The sequence below is a fragment of the Phyllostomus discolor genome, chromosome 4, assembly GCF_004126475.2.
Source record: "Phyllostomus discolor isolate MPI-MPIP mPhyDis1 chromosome 4, mPhyDis1.pri.v3, whole genome shotgun sequence".
NCBI lineage: Eukaryota > Metazoa > Chordata > Mammalia > Chiroptera > Phyllostomidae > Phyllostomus > Phyllostomus discolor.
The window spans coordinates 93682190-93704213 of record NC_040906.2 but is presented as its reverse complement, the minus strand read 5'-3'; the positions used below and the strand labels follow the sequence as shown (position 1 = coordinate 93704213).

General features: G+C 33.0%; 1 protein-coding gene across 4 annotated transcripts in view; it reads left to right on the top strand.

Annotated features, from left to right (window-relative positions):
• DPP10 (dipeptidyl peptidase like 10) overlaps positions 1-22024 on the top strand; it is a 715100-nt gene that overhangs the window by 676921 nt on the left and 16155 nt on the right. For all 4 annotated transcript variants that reach the window (XM_028510436.2, XM_028510435.2, XM_036023642.1 and 1 more), the window contains 4 exons: positions 4433-4528; positions 4636-4705; positions 18525-18719; positions 19385-19439. In XM_028510436.2, coding sequence (XP_028366237.1) covers positions 4433-4528; positions 4636-4705; positions 18525-18719; positions 19385-19439 — 416 coding nt within the window. The remainder of the gene's footprint in view (positions 1-4432; positions 4529-4635; positions 4706-18524; positions 18720-19384; positions 19440-22024) is intronic.

Genomic DNA, 22024 nt, shown 5'->3' with positions numbered 1-22024 from the left:
AAAACTGGATAAAATATACAAAACAACAATTTCCAAGCATGGAACAACAGGATAGGTTGGACATCTCTGAAAGAAGAGAAACAAGTGAAATTTAATTGTAATTGCTCTGACTTTCTGGCTGGATTCATTTTCTGAATTCTAGTAAAATGAGGAGGAATCCAAAAAGAGTACACATTGCCCCTCTGTATCTGCAAGTTCTGTATCCTTGGGTCCAATCAAATGTGGATAGAAAACATACAAGGAAAAATGTTACATTGTTGCTGATGTGCAATATGTAGTTAGACCTATGGATGGTCGCAGTTGTATTGAATATTTATAGACTTCTTTTTCCATGATTATTCCCAGTGTAACAACTATTTTCATAACATTTACATTCTATTAGGTAATATACATAATTTAGAGATTATTCAAAGTATACAGGAGGGTGTATGAAAAGTTATAATGCAAATACTATGCCATTTTATATAAAGGAATTGAACATCCTCTGATTGTGGATTCTTCAGGGGTTCTGAAAGCAGTCCCCTTTGGATATCAAGAGGTAACTAAAGTATGTTATTGTGGAGTCAGAATAGAGACAGTAATTGGACTTCAGAAAGAGTGAAGCTTTTAGAATATTGGGAAGGGGAAAAGACACTGGAGATTCATCTTGAGTCTATTGTTGAAAATACCTAAAAACGTATAATGTAAATATTATAGGAAGACACTCTTTGAGCCTAGGAAATGCAGACCTGCACAACACAGGATACTGTGATGTTTAGGAGAGATCTGGGGAGAGCTGGACTTCAGCAGAAATGAACTATCCATACAGCAAAGGTCACTTAAATCTACACTAAGAAAGATATTTTTAAAAACTTTGAAATGATTAAGCTGACCTGCAAATAGCCTAAAACATCTGTGGGGAAAAACAAAGTCTAATATTTTTAAAATAAGAGAACAAAATCCAGAACTCACCAACATTAATATCGCAACAGCCATAATCTAATAAAACATTACTGGCTGTGTGAAGAAACCAGAAAATACGACTCATTACTAGCAGGAAAAAAAAGACAGTGAATAGAGACAGACTCAGAAATGACAGAGATGATGGAACCCAGTGACAAATATGAAAAACCTGCTACTATAAATATATTTAAAAGATCAAGAAAAATTAAGATGGAAAGAAATAACAGAATATGTTATTTAAGGCAATATTATAAACTTAATATATTTGAAAGAAACTTAATTCCTAAGTACCAAAATTAGATTAAATCTTGTAGAAGATCAGTGAATTTTAAACATTATCAAAGAAAACTTGAGTCACAGAGGACAAAAAATGAATGAAAGAAATGAACATAGCCCAACTTAATTTATATTTTTAAATTGGAATCAGAAAGGAGATGCATGGAAAAATATTTGATGAAATACTGGCCACATCCAAAATTATATGGGTTTCAGTTGTATAGTTTTATCATACATCATTGTAATATTGTACTGTGTACCACCCCAAGTAATGTCTCATTTATCCCTCCTCTACCCTCTTCTACTTCCCCAGCCCCCTTTCCCTCTTTTAATCACCATACTGTTGTCTGTGTCTATGATTTTTTTCTTTGCTTAATCCCTTGTGAAAAAATGCTCAACAAACCTCAAACAGGATAAATCCCAATAGAAAAACAGTGATAAAAAAAAGTTAAACCAGCAAAATAGAAACACATTGCATCCAAATATTATATACATAGCAACAAAGCCAAGAATGACTGTGGACTTATCAGAAGAAAGCAAACCAAAATATAATAGAGCCAAAATGTTTAAAATACAGATGGAATGAACTACAGAAATGATCCCTGAAAGGGAAAATGGAGACAACTGTACTTGAACAATAAAGAAATGTAAAAAATACATACAGATGAAAAATGAAACAAAGTCCTCAAACTAGAATGACAAAAGTGAAACCAAAATAAAAAATCAAGAGGCTGAGAATGCTTTGTCATGAGACTCACAACTTGAAAGAACTAGTAAAGAGCACAGATACAGCTTATATGCAATAATATATGCACCTTAAAGACAATATGTGAAGGACATAAGCCTGTCCTGGAAGGACACAAATGGCGTGATTAGAGAAGAATTGAGAAAAATAACTTAAAGATATTTTGAGTCAAGTGAAAATGAAAACAAAACTAATCCAAATATGGGGAAACTTAACATTGTGGTTAGAGATAAATTTATGGCTCTAAATTGTTACTTTATAAGAAAGGAAAACTTTAAAATCAATAATTTGAGATTCCATCTTAAAAAAAAACTAGAAAAAGAAGAGCAAATAAATGAAAAGTAAATTAAGGGAATAAAATAATACAGACAGGAGTAGAAATAAATTCTATAGAAAATAGACAAACAGTAGGGGGATATATATAAAAACCAAAAGATTTTTCTTTGAAAAGATCAATACAATTCTAGATGGATTCACAACATTAAGAGTACACTATCATTACCATTTTTATTAAAGAAATAGGTGATGCCAACAACAGATTCTACAGATATTAGAATGTTAGTAATGGAACCTTATAAGTGATTTTATAGCAGTAAATTTGACATCTTATATGAAACAGATAAATTTCTTTAAATGCATAAAGTGTTAAACATTCAAAAAGGAAAAGACATGATATTTAATATCCTGTTATCTACTAAAATTATTAATTCTGTTAACATTCTTTCCACAAAGAAAACTCCCACTTTAGTTAGCATCACTGGTACATGTTGTGCAATATTTAATGTATGAATACTAAGCTTACATAAACATTTAGAAAATATAATGCCAGTACTAACCAGATTCCAAATCCGACATTTATATTATACAGACAGAACAATTAAATTTTTGTGAATATAGATACACATCTTCTTAACTAAATACTAACAAGTAAAATCCAGCATTTTATAAGAGGATAACATATTATGATTATATGGGGTTTAACTGAAGAATCCATGATATCTATAATATTCAACAATCAATCAATATAATTCAGTACAGTATGTTGTAAACCCAAATATTTCAGAAGACAGCATTTGATTAGTTTTAGCAATAATAATAATAACAAATATTAACAACTCAGAAAAGACAGGAAGTTCCTTAACTTGATAATGGTATCTACAAAAACACCACAACTAACATTAAACTTAATATTGAAACACAGTGCTTTTACCCAAGATTGGGAAAAAGAATATTTGCTCTCCTACCCTGTATTCAACTTTGTGTTAGAGGACTTAGCCAGTGAAATGAGGAAAAAAATATTTAAGTAGAAAAACTGTCTTTATTTGCAGAGGATATAGTTGTAAATAAAACAGAAAACAAATAAAAATATGAAATCCACACCCACTATTAGAAATAATGAATGAATTTATCTTGGCTATAGACCAATATAGAAAATCAACTACTTTATAAGCTATGATACAATGCAAAATTTAAAAGTAGCTCAAAATACTATTTGAAATAATATCAGAAATCATATAATACTCAAAAATTAATTTTAAAAAAGTACAAGTCTCCTAAGATATAAAAAAAATACTTTGGGGAGAAATTAAAGATGAAAATGGGTACACACACACACACACACACACATATTTATGGACTAGAAAGATCGCAATTTAAAGTATGTATAATTTCCCCAATAAATCTAAAGATTTAATATATCACTTAAAAATATAGAGAGTTACTGATGCTCTCTCCATATTTGTTGATTATTCCTTTCACTTTTTTTGGTGTTTTAAATTTTATACTCTCTGTGATTATATTGCCAGATACATTCATTGTTTTCTGTGCTGTCTAATATGCTCTTAATCCTACTCAGGATTTCTGTACCCTAGATCTCATAGTTTTCATGTACCTCAGATTTTGCAGTTTTTACTTTTAGAAATTTAACATGTCCTTTTTAAATTTCTTTCATATTTCACCTTAACATCCTCATGCTTTTTCTATCTTGCTGAACACATGAAATAGAATTAAAATCTCTTTTTAATATACTTTTCTATCCATTATATCATTTGTATCATTTCTGGTTTCTATTGATTAAATTTTGAACTGATTATATGTAGCATTTTTTTATGATTTTTTGCATGCTTAGTCATTTTGTATTGGAATCCTGGCTTCATGAATTTCATTTCATTGCATGCTTGATAATTTTGTATTCTTTTAAATATTCATAAGCAGAGTAGTAACATGATCAGACTTGCATTTGAAAATGTAAATGCTAATTCTAAGTATAGGGGCAACTGGAGAAAATGTCACTGGAATTCAGTTAGAAAACTGTTGTGGTTATCCAGGAGAAGAATTACAAGCATTTAATCACTGCTTTTAGCACAGCGCCTGCCAAATGTAACAGCTGCATAATTATTTCTTGTTTTGCACTGATTCTTGATCAACACATAGCAGTTAGTAATTTACACTACATTTTTTGATTTGTAGAATATTTTATATTGGAAAGCAATTCTATGCTGAAGGAAGCTATCCTGAAGAAGATAGTAAAGTCAGAAATTAAAACGCTTCATATTGATGACTATGGTAAAGTTTTGTGCATGCTATGTTATTTAAGAACAACTTTCTCTTCATCTTATAGTTTTACATGTAAATGACTATACATCTTTAATATTTTGCTCTTTCTTTAAAAGAACTTCCTTTACAGTTGTCCTTTCCCAAAGACTTTATGGACCGAAACAAGTATGCTCTACTGTTAATAATGTAAGTATTTTATTTGTTTTTTGGGGAAAAGGAATCTAAAGATTTTATAATTTTTATTATGCCTCACATGACAACATCCTGATTACAAACAACCATAATGAGGACAGAGGAAGTGTAGTCGACTGGGCAGCTTCAGCTTGTATGAGTTCCTCAAAGGCACTGCCATTGATAACATAGAAGGATGTATAACTATGTATACTTCTTATATCCCAAATTGAACTCAATGTTACCACTGGGTATCATGAAATATATAATTTGGTTTATGTCTGTTTATCCCTATGCTCTTTTTTTTTTTAATATATTGATTTGTCTGTAATTTTCTTTCTTGGGGATATATTTGTCATATCAAAGTTATGCTAGTTTCATAAAAACATTTTTTATTGTGGTAGGACCACTTAACATGAGATCTACCTGTTAAATCTGTGTGTTTACAACCCAGTATATTAAATACAGGAACAGTGTTTTGGTTCGCATGTCCGGCACTCTATCCACTGAATAGGAACTCCCCAGTTCTCTTCCTGCAGCCACTGGGATCTACTTCTGCTTCTATGTGTTTTAATGCTCCTGGAACCTCGTGTAATTGGAATCATGCATTTTTGTCCTTCTGTGACTGGGCTATTTCACTTAGCATAACTTCCTTAAGGTACATACATAATGCAACACATGAGCCTTATGTTCTTTATCAGTTGTTTAGGTAACATTGAGGAAACATTTATTTCCAATGCTGAAACTTTTGGTTACATTTACATCACTGCTATCAATTTTCCTTCCTGGATTCATGGCCCAGAAAGCAGCTCTCACACTCATAAAACTTGGGCTCTTCCATATTTTCAACATAGAATTTACTTTAGAGTTAAATTAATCCATACTTTCGATGAGACTGTATTGTGACTCTATGGTATTGGGCACAGGGGACCCTAAGAGGTTATGGTTAACTAACTTGATATTGATGTAGTGTTGTGTTCCTGAGAGTAGTAAGTTATTTACCATATTAAGAGTCCAGCCAGCATATTGCTATGACAGTCTAGAATTGCATCAGAGTCTCAGTAGAAATAGTAGAAATGAAAATAACACTACTTGTTATGACTACTGGATGTAGAGAACAGTATTCATTCTGTGGAATCACACCGTCTAGCTTCAAATTCCAGTTTTGTCACTTATGAGTGGCATGTCCTCTAGCAAGGTATTTAACCTCCCATAAGGCTCAGTTTTTCCAAAGGTAAACAAACATTGCAATACAGCCTGTATCTAAAGGTTGCTTTTAAATTAAACAAAATACATCATATGAAGTACTTGGTATACATGATTATTATACTTAATGTGATTAATTCATTCTTTTATTTAGATTATATTGATTTTATTTAGGTATTTTAATAAGTAGAAACAATCCTCCACTTCATTTTAATAAGTCAAATAATGTGAAATATTCAATTCATAATATTTTCCCTTAGTCTAGCATTTATTCCTACCTATAGTCCCTTAGCCTCATTTTGTTTCTTAAGATCAGACTTTTCTCCTTTTTCCTTAATACCCAGAAGGTCCCCAAAGCTCCTGGAATCTCTCTGGGCAAGTTCGTATGTGTTCTTTTTATCTTAACTTCTTCTTTTGTCTCTTCTCTTTCACCTAGTTGTACTCAATTCCTGTTGAGTTACATGTCTAATATATTGAGGACATAGTTAGGGCCTAAAAATAAGACACAAAAAGAAAAAAAATCACCCTCATTTTCTGTTTCAGTCATGGCTGCCTTGGGAAAAAAGGATTGTTCTTTACATTCACTAAAAAATATGGTTTCTCAGGGAAAGGAATCCTACTAGGCATCCTTGCTCTAACATATCAGAGGGCTCCAGAGCAGCATCACAGTTGGGAGAAAAAGTAGACAAGAGCTCCAGATTCTCTGCAGCCTGGACTCAGAGAAGCCAACTGGTGTGTTCTGGCATTAGATTTGTGCTTTGATGTGGGTGATTTTCAGTTTGTAAGGGGAATGTAAAAACTAGTACAAGACTCAATTTCTCTTATTAGAAGAGGTATTCAGGTCCTCTTTAGAGCCAGAATGGTTGAGTAAAGGTACTGGCTTAGGAGTCAGGTACACCTGTATTCAAATCATAGTTCAAAGATTTTCCAATATCTTCCATTCCCTTATAAATAAATGGGAGATAATAACATGGCATAATTTATTTAAACCTGTTGCCATAGTGTTTGGTAGAGCATAAACACTTCTGCTCAGTATTAATAAATTGTAACCATAATCATTGTAACCATAATTATTATTAGTAGTATTTTTAGTATTTATATGTAATATAAAATTAGCATCCATAAAGTTATTTAATAGACATTCATTACTAAAACATATAAAATAATTTTCTCAGGTCTATAGAATTTACTTTGTTAGTTTTTTGTTGATGAAAGTAAGTATTAGTTCATTAGTGTCTATAAGCTGATTACAGTAAATATTAATGTACTTTATCTAAACCCCTTGGTTTTCAGATGTAAATTCTCAGTTTAGCAGAACATGACTTACAAAACTAAACTGAACCTAGCTGGTGTGGCTCAGTGGATTGAGTGCTGGCCTGTGAAGCAAGGAGTCACCAGTTTGATTCCCAGTCAGGGCACATGCTTGGGTTGCCAGCCAGGTCCCCAGTAGGGGGCATGTGAGAGGCAGCCACACATTTGTTTCTCTCCTTCTGTACTTCCCTTCCTCTCTAAAAATAAATAAATAAAGCCTTTAAAAAAACTAAACAGAAGATTTTTTTAAATTTTAAGAAATGACCTATTGTTTTAAACCGCATGATCATTTCTAAAATCTTTATGCTTGGAAATCTTTATGTGTCAGAATGGCTTAAGTGTGAAGTGTTTTGTAACTGTTTCTTTAGATTGCTTATAATTTAAAGGCATTTTTCTCCTAAGGTTAAGCCATGTTTTCAGTGACAAGTGGATTTCTGACCCTACAAAAGAAAATAATGATAATTGATTTTTTTCCATAAATGGTCAATTAGTGAAGAATAATAAAGTGATTCTTATTTAAATGAGGCTAAGAGATGATTTTGTGATTTTGGTGTCTGTACTTTAATGTTACTCTGTGCAGTGCATCTAGTTCCCAAGAGAATCAGCCTCTAATGTCACATACACAGGTGGGTTTATAACCAGGAAACTCCAAAATAAATACATGAGTGGGAGACAGGCTGCAGCAAATACCTGAGTAGCTGGATGGAAGATTTCCCTTGAAGAAGTGACCACTGGAAATTAGCAAACTCCTTTCTGTTAAATATTCATTGTTGAACTTCAGAAGAAATGGCCCTCTGAGTACCCTTCTGTGTCCATGTTATCTGAAACCCAAAACTAACTTCACGATATTGAAAGGGCTAGTGAATCAATGGCAACAGGACATTTTACTGTAATAGACAACCCAAGGAGCATTGCCGCTATGAATGTATCTCAGTGGTTTCTGTTAGTAGTGGTCTCTATGAGATAGTGACCCCCTTTTCCTTTCCTACTTCTGTTTTCCTTCCAGATGCCTACTTGTCTGTTTCCAGTCTTTCTGTTTAACATTACAGGGAGTCTCCAGGACCCAACAGTCCATATTCATCTTTATACATTTATATGCATGAAATGGATATACACCTATATTCATTTTAGCATTTATTACCTTGAACTGTTATTGTTTATTTTATTCTTATTTTCTACTCATGTGTATGTAATTTAATGCAATGCACATTTACACATTGCTTTTATGTGTAAGAAGCTGTATTAATGGCTGTAAAGAGACAGAAAGATGACAAGAATCTTGAAATCTTTTAGATTAGTTAAGGATATACCCCCAATGCCTAAGCACACATAGAGGAGCCTTATGAAAACCTACTGACTAACATGTAATTTTGTTAATAGTGCAATACTGAAGATTATGTGAGATAACCTACAGTTATACATGCTTATTTGATAAATACATAACTATAAATCTAAATGTCTAGACCCTGGTAGGAAGCAGTTTAGGCATATGTGCTGTTATTAAAGATAAAGGTTGTTTATTTCTTTGTTTGATGTAACCATTCAGAAAAGCACTGTTGAGCTGGGAAGTTTCATTCAGGGCCAAGGAATCATCATATGTTTTCCATTTTCTACTCTTTTGTGTTTAACTTATGTCTGCCACACTTGATAAAGGTCTAAGCCAGGGAGGCAGTGACTGTTCAACAATTGGTTTATGGAATGCAATGTACTCTAGCTTGTCCTTTGACCTTCTTCCCTATCCTTGAATTCAACTTTCTTGAAAGTCTAATGAATTCTTGATTATCCATCAAGTCTTATCTTAAGCTGATTTCCACTCACCTCATTAGATCATCTATATTATCCTATTACAATCCTATATTCATGCCTTTCTGTACAACTATACTCATATAACCTTCTATCTGAAAGCTGTCCATATATTTTAAACCACATGAGTCACTTTACCATTTTACCCAAATATTTGTGAGAATGTTTTTAAATGTTATTTACAGAATTTCTGATTCCCACTACATTTTGAACCAATGTTTATGAAGGAAAACCTACAGGCTAGGTGTGACTGTTTAGAAAACTAATTAATGGATTAGCTTATGGAATATTTCAAAGCTTAAGAAAATACAAATGTTAAAATCTTTATTTATGTATTCTATATATTAAACAATACCCAATTAATCATGTACTTTTTTTATAGCAACAGCTTTTGCCATAAGAGTCACTCCACAAATATACGTGGAGGGAATAAATGATGATGTCGAGAAACCAGGTGAACATCATTACTATTGCAGTTCTAACTGGAGATCATTATTCACTTTTCTCTAGATATTTCATCACTCAATCAATGGTATTCATATCAAAATCCTACAACTTGGCCATATTGATGAAATTGAGCTGTCATCTTTTTCCTATAGAATTTCCTAATGAATGAAATCAATAGCCACTCATCTCCAATTGTCAAATAACATCCACATGGTTTTCATACACAGGCTTCCCTTTCAAAAACAATATAGGTATTGTTGAAAATTGTGAATAACTTTATGCCATGGGATCATAGTGTCTTGCCTTGATCTTTGGACCTCTGGGGTTGTTCAAGATCTACACTCTTCTTCTTCAAGTACCATTCCAGGCAGCCATCATATCTGGATGATGCAATTCTAATTTGCCAACCTGATCTCTAGTGACTCTCTCCCCATATCCCTTTGGTTATGGTTTATTTTTTTTATCCTGTATTTTCAGTTGCTTTTCCACTCTGCTGCTAGGTTAAACTTTGTGAGATTCATATCTGAAAATGAGAGTTTCCTAGGTAAAATCCTCTCATTTTTTTTTTTTCTCCAATGATTAGAAATTCACATTCCCTAACACAACATACAAAAGTCTTCATCTGTTTCCTTCTTCTTTGTCTTCATCTGACTTTACCCAGATGTTCTAGTTATTTTTTAAAAAATGCTTTTTTTTTCCTCCTGGGAAATACCGGCTTCTCAATCATTCCTCTGAATTTGTTACACAGTCTTCTAGTACCTTAATTTTGTTTTCAACTGAAAAAGTTCTAGTAATACTTCATGATATGTTTGCATTACACATAATCCTATGCATACCTCTATTATTTTCAAGGGGGATTAAAAAATTATGTCCTTTCTATTACCCAATACTGCCTGCTTACATAACCATTCTCAGCAACTGAAAGTAAAGATCATTAAACCCTTTTCTCTTTCTATCTCCTCACTCACTGTGTTAAAATTATTCTAAATGGAAATTGGCCCATGGATAAGAATTAATGTAGTAGGGCTTCAATAGCAGAGGTGATCAAAGGGTAGTGGTGCTTCTTCCCATTTTATTGTACAATTTCTGTCTGGAACCTATTCCTTAGCCCCTTTCTATTGGTTCTCTTCTGCTATTTCCATGTGCTAAAATGTGTATCTGAGGTTAATTTTGTGTGGCTAATACTAACAATCCCTTTTTGAATTTTATAGCTGGCTTCTTAATATCCATGCTGTTCAGTATTTTAGTCTGTGTTCTGATAAGCTTTTTATTATTTGGTTTTCAATTAGTTATGCAGTTTTTGTATAACTCTAAGGAGACAATCTCTGTCTCCTATTCAAGAGAAACCAAAAGAACAAGAACAGAAAGAATGCCTTTAGTAGACAGAAATTGACCCTGATATGCAGAAGGCTATCCTATTAAAAGTAGAAGGAGGAAAGAGGGAGAATTTAGAAGAAGAGTAGAGAAAGGATTTAAGAAGATTCAGTTTTATTAATGCAAAGTGCCCAGGGATCCAAATTCTGATCAGGAAAAAAAATTTGTCTGGGCAATTTTTGAATATAAAGAAAACATTTTTTAAAAAAGCCTCAAAAAGAAGGTCTAAATTCTGTCACAACTTCTATAATCTAGGAGGTATTTTAGGATAGAATTCTTTTGCTTTGACAGTGCTGGAATAAGTATATATCTGTGGAAGCAGAAGAAGAAAGAACTTACAAATATAGAGTCACATAAATTATGCTCAAATGCAAAACACACATGACTATGTGTGTAAAGAAATCAAGTACACAAACAAAAGGATAGAAATACATAAATACTACTTTTCATTCTAAATTAACTTAAAGACCCACACACTGTGAAAAGTGGAAAAAATTTAATGCAATTGAATTGTCATTTGCTTGGGTTATGCCAAATTATAAAAAGTAAATGGCTATTGTTATATAAAGGCTCAGGAATTATTAATGTAGGGCTGCCTAGGGTTGGTCAAATTTGGGAGCTCTGCTTCTAATAGGAAAATGGAAAATGAATAGGTCAAGTTTCATAGCATTAACTAGAACTGAGTTAATATCTGAAACCTAATAAGAACCATACGTTTGATAAGCAATTTATATATATTATTTAATTTAATCCTTGCTATAACTCTACTAGGTGAACACTATTGTTACCATGTTAAATAGCAAAGATAAGCAAACTTAAGCATAGACAAGGTGACTCATTTAAAGGTGCATAAGTCAATGTGGTTTTATCAATATATCACCTGTATGCACAATGACACCACCACATACCTATAAAGTTCAGGCCATTAACACAGGCAATTTTTCTAAAAAGTTTAACATGGACAAGATTTATGAATGCACATATGTGAACACAAGTGATGGAGAGTAATACAATTTTAGAATTTAGTCAATAAGCATAAATTTTGATGTATTATTAGGTAGGCCTTGTCATAATTAGGTAGGTCTTGTCATTATTAGGTAGGTCTTGCCACTAGAAACCCAGGCTTAGGAACTGTAAGATAAGGTCTTGGGTAGAGATATAAATAACCTTGACCATAACAGACACTTCCCCAGTTATAACTCAGAAGAAAAGTAGGTCAGCCAAAAATTAGATATTTCTAATGGAAGAAGATAGGGAAATGGGCAAGAAGCAGTTCTCTGACAGGAAAAATAATGTTACTTCTCATTTGGTGTAGTAAATATATGAGAAAACTCATTCTGCCAGTCTGTGTGTTAAGACAAGTCATCCATGAGAAGAAATGTTAGGTTAGTAAAATGAGAAATGAAGAGAAGGAATTGGCCTAAAATGCCCTTAACTAATGTGTATATCTTCATTAGGCTTTAGATGTACATATGTTAGAACTAAATGATCTCTGCTTATACATTTTTATAAAGTAAATTTCCTAATTTACTTGACTAAGGCAAGACAAATGCTGTTTAAGGCTACCACTGTCTTATGTCAAACTCATGTTCTATGGTGAAATGAATATGTTCTAAAGAACAACATCAGAAGTGCTGACCATTGATTTTCCTTAAGAATGTAGTGTGATGTGGCTCTTACCTTGCCTTCCATTGTGTTCTTCACCCTTCCTTTCACACTCTTCTTTGAGTTTAGTATATCTGAAATAAAATTGCAACTCTTTGTTCTCAATGACTCTAGCCCTAATCTAGCACTTGTGAAGCTAAAGTCAATCTATTCTAGGCCTAGAAAGAGCAAAGAATGGATATTGATTATAATTGAGTCTATGTTCCTTCCTTCCACTTTCCAATGGACAGAGATATGTAGCTCTCAGAATTGAAATTTTGTTTTTATTTTTTATTTCTTGTATTTTTAAAAATTTTTTTGTGGAAAAATGCAGAGAACATAAAATTTACCATCTAAACTACTTTTAAGTATCTAGTTCAGTGGCATTAAGTACATTCACTTTGTTTTGCAACCATCACTGCCACCCCAGAATCTCATCTTCCCTAATAGAAAACATGTTCCCATTAAGCAATGACTCTCTATTCCCTACCCACAGCCCCTGACACCCTCCTTTCTGCTCTTGGTCTCCATAATTTGGCTACTGTAGGTACTTCATATAAGTGGAATAACAGTGTTTGTCCTTTTGTGACCAGTTTATTTCACTTAGTATAAAGTCTTTAAGGTTCATCCGCAATATAATATGGCAATTTAGAAAAGGCTTCCATTAAGAATAAAAAAAAAATGCCATGCAATAGATCATTCATGGAATTTTGTTCTATTTATTTTCATCACAATTTTACTGGTTAGGAGAAAACTTTCTAAAATGAACTGATCAGAATCTTAACTATTTACAACACATTGTAAACTTAATAATGAAAACAAAAAATGAAGATAAAAAGAACATATAATTGCTGAAGGGAACTCAGCATACTGGCAATAAAATCAGGACTAAAACCTATGACTTCTGAACCTAAATTCAACCCTCTTTTCATGAAATCAAATACCATTTTGTGAATCTGACCGAATATGTAATCTAAACAAGTATCTTATATTAAGCTGTAGTTTAGATGATATTCTTTTATATCATAAAAGGTGGTTTGTTCTGTTATTTTAATGATCTATTAGATATTGTGCATTTTACTCATCTATTTTTTTCTTCATTTTATTAAATTTTCACATCCTGAACTCTTCACTCATATAGACACGTTCAGCGTTGAAGGTACAAAAATAGACAAGGACTGTGCTCTTGAATATCTTAACTTCTAAGAAAAGTTTACCATCTTAATTCAATTTCACTGCCTATGTTAGGAAATAGTCAAGTTTCATATCATGGTGGTGTTTCCAATGCTTAAAAAAGATAGAACTGTTCTTTTCACGACTTTCAACCAAATTGCATATTCCCATTTTCAACCCTCCATTATGGGTCCCCATGGGTTTCTGAAACAAGATACTAAAGCAAAATAATGTAGAAAAAAAAGGTTAGGGAGAAACTCAGAGAAAAAGAGAACTGAAGCTTACAAAGTGTATTTGGCCAATACACACATGAGTTTTGTTACCAATTTATTGTGTGGAAAGTGACATGCTCTATAGTACATGCCTTATAGTCATGTCTACTACTAAATATCTTGCTATCTCTACCTCACCTAATAAGTAGTATTTTCTTCTTGTTATTTGTAGGAAAAATAATCTGATATTTTTTGTTCTATACCATATTTATAATCTCCACCCTGTTCCCACAAGTGTCTGGGCTAGTCCTTTTAATGATCACATTAGCACCGTAATTCATGTTCTCTTATAACTCACTTTGAAATATTATATATTATATAATATATATAAGGAAACCTGTATTATATAAGAAAAACATGAAAGGAGAACAAACTCAACTAGACAGAGAAATGTGTTAAAATCATTGGCTGGTAATGTGTTAAGATAATATTTTGCTCTGACATTGAAACATCATGAAGACAAGGCTGAAGTTAGAAATGGCAGTTTAGAGCCCTGGCTAGCGTGGCACAGTGGATTGACTGCTGGCCTGCGAACCAAAGTATCACCAGTGCGATTCCCAGTCAGGGCACATGCCTGGGTTGCAGGTAAGGTCCCCAGTAGGGGGTGTGTGAAAGACAACCACACATTGATGTCTCTCTCTCCCTCCTTCCCTTCCCTTCTCTCTAAAAATAAATAAATAAAATCTTTAAAAAATGAATAAAACTTAAACAATGACAATTTAGAGAAAAGAGCAAAGGAGTGAAATTGTAATGCTTTATGTGGGTTTTGCAAGTATGAATAAAGGATTGAAGGCTTTTGTTTAAAAAAATTGGCAACTGTTCATTGATCATAAAAGTTTAAGAATGTGCCTTACTATAAATATTTTAAAATGATTTCTTTTCCTGCCATAAAGTGTCTGTGACTACTTACATTTTGTCTAAACTTAACTTAGTTGTGAATTCCTAAAATAGCTGTGAACAATGCAATGGGCATGTCTTCCAGATTAATGAAACATTTACATTATCTTAGAGCTGCTGCCAGTGGTTAAATTTGGACAATTCTGTCTTAATAATTAACAACACTGTCATAATCACTACAAAAGATCTAATTAACTTTTTAATTTTCTTGTATTGAAATATCATTAGTCCATCCAGAAAATGGAAGTCCTTCTGACATAATAGGTCATATGACATGGTACAGTATCTTTATCTGTAAATATTTTCCAGTTTAATTTCTGCACAACTGGCCAAAATCCTTTATACAGTTCTTTAGTTTGACCTGTAAGGAAATATGCTCAGTACAGCAAGAGTGGCTTCCAACAAAAAAGTAATAACAGTTCTTACTGTTTGATGAATCTAACAATGCTTTTACATTACCTACTGTGCTGTATTTCATAAAATATTTTCAAATATGCTATTTAATGTTTGCAAAATTCTTTGAGAGAGACAAAAACAGAAATTTACTATTGTTAAAAATAAGGAAACTGAGTCTTAGAGTTTTAGTATATTGCTTATAGTCAGAGTGATATTAGGCCTCAAATTGTGATATTTTTACCCAGCTTAAAAAGTGAAATTAATCCTTGTATCTTGTCTTCAGGGAATCATGCCTTGCTTTCTAATATTTGCACTAAATATCCAGGCTTTAAAATATAGTGTCACTATTTAAACTCAATGCTTTTTAAGGGCTTTCCACTTTAAACACCTGAGCCTACATTCCCTGAAAGGGTCTAGTGCAACAAGCATTTGCTGTGTTCTCTGTGTACCAGAAACTGTGCTAGGCATAGTGATTCATGCTATCTCTCAATGGTAAACAGGTTATATCACTGTCACCTAGGAGACTGGGAAAAAAAAAAAAACAATTCCCGGCTTCACTGTGAAATAGGCAATTAGAATTCAATGTTAAAGGATGTGGGTATGTATGGGAAGAATTCCAAACAAACTGAGCAGAGCTAAGGTTGCCAAAACTAAAATAAAATTAAAAATTAAAAATTAAATTTAAAAAGAAAGCTAAGATTGCAAACACTATGGAAGGACAAAGCAGATTTGGATTTTGAACACAGGATCACCACTGTGATTTAGGAGTGAATGTGGGGGGTGGGGCCGGGGTGGGTTGTGATTAAATAACTTCCATAGCACACTTTCCTTATTTATGGTGTCAGAATCCTACATACTACATGTAATAAACTATGGAACAGGTAACTTTCTTTTTTAAAAGGTTAAATAAATGTTGGTAGTGTATAGTAATAAGGTAATAATCTCAAGTACTCTTAAGTACTTGGAAAACAGAAAACACTTATGTGAGTTTTCTAGCCTACAGAGGTCATGGTCAAAAGTATTAAAGTGTACGTTACATGTATCTGAGAGATATATTCATTACTAGTATATGCCGAAATGCAAAAAAATAAAAATAAAAATACCGCAAATGTGTATTTATAATATTTATATAATAAAATACACAATTTTTATTTATTTTAAGTTATAATCTAGAAATTATTAAGCAAAGACATATAAAAATATAGAGAATAACAATTTTTGTTCTCAAGTAACAGAAACTTGGACATGGATAAAAATATAACCAAAAATGCCTTTAACATTAATTAATCACAATCTTCAATAAGGTGGCTTTGCAAAACATTTGTAACAGTCATCACAGACAATATTGCTATGCTCAAGGCATAAACACTTTTCACAGCACTTGCAAAAATATTTTGATAAGCAACTCAGTAACATTAACTGAACGTCTTCAACATCTCTTGAATTATTGAATTGATATATTTTTCCAGCCATTTTCAATGGTAAATGTAAAAAACACACACACAATACTGACTTCGAAGTTTGTGAAAGAAAACAACTGCACTAACACTGACTTCAGAGTTTGCAGTATATTTCACATACAATTTACTATCAAATACAACACAACCTTATGAAACACGTGTTATAACAAAATTGACAGCTTAAATGTTATGGCTTAACATTAGTAATGTACAAATGCACAGCTAGTTATGACCTTGAACCTATGCACACAACGTGTGTAACGATATTTAAAAAAGAGTTTGTTTGTATATCTCAGATCAGCCACAACCTCAACAGGGCTAGCGCTAAGAAGGAAATATCACAGACTGGCTATTTTAAACAACATAAATGTATTTTCTCATAGTTTTGGAGGTTAGAAATCCAAGATCAAGTTGTCAGCAAGTTTGGTTTCTTTGCAGATGATTGCCCTTTTGCTGTCTCTTCACAGTCTTTTCTCTGTGCATGCATGCCCTTGGGGGCTCTTCCTGTAGCCTAATCAGATTGGATTAGGGCCCACCCTAAGGGACACATTTTTTAAGACACTGTCTCCAAATATAATCACATTCTAAGGTAAAGGACATTAGAGTTTCCACACATACATTTTGGGAGACACAATTCAGTCCATAACAGCATTCCATAAATTATAGTTGTCCAAAGTTTCATCCTGTTTCCTACTTCTTCCTCCTTTATTTAACTCACTGGTCCCAAAAAACTGCTGTATCTGCTCAGTTCCATTTACTCCCAAGAGTTGTTTTCCTTTACAAGTGTGGTAACCTAAGAACTTGTTTGTGTAGTAGTGCTCCTAGGTAACACATTTGCATAAATATGAAGGCAAAAGAGTTTGATTGACATCTTTATACGAGACTGAATAGGGTAAAGATACCTGGTATGTAGTCCAACTAAAAATGAAAATCTTTTCAGAGAGTTAGATGTTTTGATGCTCTTCAAAACTATCACATCGATCACTGACAGTGTGCTCATACTAAGGTTTGAATGTAGATAATCTGTATGATTTTATGAGTGTCTGCTTTATTTTATTGTATTGTTTTACCTATTTTATATTTGGCAAATAAAATATTAAATACCACTGGACAATTTAAAATGTTATCACCTTTTCCTTACAGAGGGAACGTTCATGCTTTATAATTTGAGTCCTTCTTTACTTTTAACTTCAAGTTTTTCAAATTTATGTATCTCTGCTTTCTTTTCCTGCTGTCAGTTTTAGTGATGAAAAAGATTTCTTCACTGTTTAAATTCTTCTCAGTGCAAGTTCCACCCCCACCACAGCAACAATAACAACAAAAATTTAGGCACCATGAGTGTAGTTTTTCTTTTTGAGTCTGACATTGTTTAGGGTTGTACATCTCTTGTTAAATTATTATTGCTGAGATTCCATAACTGATTCCTCTCTCTATCAAAATCATTAGCCCTTGTATGCCATTTGAAAGACATTCCTAAAACACTGTCTGGAAGAAACACAATGAAGTAGGAGCTTTAATGTAAACTTGATGATCATTCTATAGAAAGGCCAATGGAAAATGCATGTATTTTTCCTCATTTATTCCATTTGGAAAAAATGAGTTAAATTACTCTCTTATACATAGTTTTAAATCTAGTTTTGCATTTTCATTTTATTCAGAGAAATTTTCATTTAAAAATTTCAAAGGGAAAATGGAATTTAATGTTTGAAGTTATCATCAAGAATTAATAAAACTAATTAATAGCCACCATACCTCTTTTTCATAATTTTTGTTAAGTAATAAGGGTGAAAGCCAAAATTTCTTCCAAAGTTTCAATTGCTCTTGTTTTGGTCCAATGTGTCGGTGTTGCAGGGATGAAGAACCAGGAAGCCAGCAGGTTACAGATAAGTTCCGTATTGACTGGGATTCAGTACTTGTTGACACAGATAACATCATCATTGCACGATTTGATGGCAGAGGAAGTGGATTCCAGGGCCTGAAAATTTTACAGGAGATCCATCAAAGGTTAGGTTCAGTGGAAGTGAAGGACCAAATAGCAGCTGTGAAGTAAGTGGCTGCACATATTTTTATTGTTTTTCCTATTGTGACAGGAGTTAAGTATATCATATATAATATGACTGATGCTGACTCAGAGATTTGTATTTTAGTGATAAGATAGTATTGCATATTTTTCAAGTACCTTTCTCTCTCAGCTCCATAAAAAAAGAATTGTCATACTTCTTCTGTGGAATTAGAGTTCACTTTGGATTTATGAAAATAAAATAGATCTTTATTATACCACTATATTATTTATTTAACATAATCCACAATGGCTATTATTCCCCTAGTTAATTAATAATTTCTGAGATTTCACAGTTACCATTACCACACTGGCATAAAAGTGTGGCCTGAGAAATCTAATAGGTTCTTTGAAATGGCATGTAGAAATTGGTGAGAATATTATTAAAATGTAGACATTCATTCAGTGGGTCTGAAACGATATCCAAGAATATGCATTTGCTAACAAGTTGCCAGGTGATATCTAAACTACTGGACCATCACTCAACTAGCAAGATTTTGAAATTTGTGACCCTAATATATGAACAGAGCTACAACCACAAAAGTATTTCTGGTTTGCCTTGTGTTGTGTGTGTGTGCACACCAAGAAAGAATTCCCATGTGCGTTTAACTAAAGAGATATAACTGTAGTTCTTTTTTCTTTTTCATTGCAGATTTTTACTGAAACTGCCATACATTGACTCCAAAAGATTAAGCATTTTTGGAAAGGTAAATAGTAGAAATATTGTGTTTGTGTGTGTGTAATTAGTTTCCTCATCTTGCTATAAATTATCTGTATTATCCTTTAAAATATATGCATTCAATAATTTATTAATTTAACAACTATTTGTTGAGTAATTAATGCCTACTGTTAGAATAACAGGGCAAAAAAGGGATCTCTTTTCATGAAGCTTACCTTCTAGAGGAAAAGTGATGGCAAACAAATAAATGAAAAATAGTTTCATATGGTAGAGTCTTATAAAAAACATTAAAAAATCAATGGATAAAAATTAACTGCAGGAAAGGCCAATGTCATTAGATTTAGTGGGCCCTCTGATTAAGTGATATTTAAACTGAGACATAAATAATCAAAGGGAGCCAGTCATAGAAATCACTTAAGGCACAGCAGGAAGAGCAAGTCTATTAGGAAGTCTAACATGGCTTAGCAACTGAAAGATGACCACGTGCATAGTTATGTCCTCTATGTTTTCTGCACAGTATTTATTTCTTATTGTAATAATTTTTATTTCATGTTCAATACCATTTTAAGGTAATAAAATCAACCTCATGTAGATATTTATTAAACACTTAGTTTATATATATCACTGGGCTAGACACTATAAGGACAGAAAGATGAATGGAAGACAATCTTGTACTGTTTGAGATGAAGCAAACTCTTGGTGCTTATAGATTTAAATATGAAATATTTTCTACTATTTGTAAGTGAACTGAGAGACATGTGACATGAAATAACTGGTAATTTTTCTGGGGCATACATTTTGGTAGTGTACACTGACAATAGGTACATAAAAAGATACTTAACAAATGAGCAAAATGTAAATCAGCACCGTTTACTCCCATTCTTCCCTAATTAACTCGAATATCTGCAGTGCACCACTGTTTGCTGTATTTAATTCTGGCCACCAGTAATATTCAAGGTGTCAATAAAAATACTTGTGAACAATGTTACTGTAAGGTTTTCTGAGACCCCGCTGAGGAAATAAACAGCCAATTAGCTATGGAAACAGGCAGATGAGCTTTATTTTGGAAGTTTGTGCTCCCGGGCGACATCTTCCCCACCAGGAGAAGGGGCTAAGAAAAGACAGCTCGGGAGAAGGGAAAGGCTGGGAATTTTATATGGCTTGACTTCTCTGGAGCCAAGGATTGGTTCTTGGTGAACAAAGAAGCAACTTAGCATTGGTGGCTCCTGGTCTGATGTCAGTCACCTCTTCTGGTTCAGAGTTCAGTTGCCATATTACTTGTAGTCCAAACGGTGACCATATTTGTAGTCCAAAATGCTAATTGTAACTAGATCCCCACTTGTCCTACCCTGCCCATCCTGACAGTTACCACAACATAAATGCAAGCAAGTAAATAAATGAAAGACCATAGTTAATGGTAAGGATATTAGCAGGAAAAAACACAAAGATATCTAAGAAAGTAATCACTTCAAAGAAATGGACCTCCAGAGACTTTAAAATGTGCATGTAGTGAAACCTTGCCCTGTGCTCCAACATGGAAGACCATGGAAGAGACTGTGCAATGAGGACATTGTAGTGAGTGAAATGAGCCAGGTGCAGAGGGATAGATACTGTGTGGTTCCCCTTATGTGAGGTACCAGAGTAGTCAAGTTCATGGGGACAGAGAGTTAAATTATGGTTGTCAGGGCCTGGGCAGCTGGGTGGAAGAAAAGAAGAGCAGTATTTAATGGGCTTAGAATTTCAGATTCACAAGATAAAAATGTTCCTGGATACTAGTTTTACTGCAATGTGAATACACTTGATGCTGCTGAACTATGCATTTAAAAGTGGTTAAGATAACAGTGTGGTGATTGCTGGGGGCAGGAGGTATAAGGGGACTAAATGGTAAGTGAAAAAAATGCAGTAAAGATTAAATAAAAAATAAAAGTGGTAAAATAGTAAATTTTATGTTATATTACTTTTTACTCTATCCTCACAAAAAAGCACATAATGGAGAACATTTCAGTACTTAATGATCCTGATATATGTAATAAGTTACAAATGACTTAAGGCTTATGTATTTCAGCACTGTACTTACTGTACACATAAACAGGCACAAAGGACCAAATGAGTAGTACGAACATTTACTACTATGGATATTTAGAACAAGTTCACAAGGTTGTAAACAACCTCATGGAGAAAGTGAAACATGAACTGGATGGTAAAAATCATTCAGCAAATAGAGGGCAAAGAGAACAGTCTCGTGTAGATGCCAGTTTCAGGAAAGAGAACGTTTGGAAAACCCTGAAAGAAATTGATTATAATTAATTATAGTCAATTATAATTACTGGGAAAGGTGGGCAAATGTCAGCACTAGGGCCAGGAATTCACCATCTTTGATCAACTTCTTTCTTGATATTCAGCAATATTTGATTGAAATACCAGTTATTATTTTTTGTCTTTTTGATCTAAAATTTATTTTTAATGGTCTGTTTATCTACATCTTTACCTACATCTACATCTAGTACATCTGCATCTGCATCTGCATCCCTGTCTACATCTGTATCTACATCTACATGTATATCTGCATCTACCTCTAACTCCTTCCAGTATAATTAATTTTGCCAGTAGAAA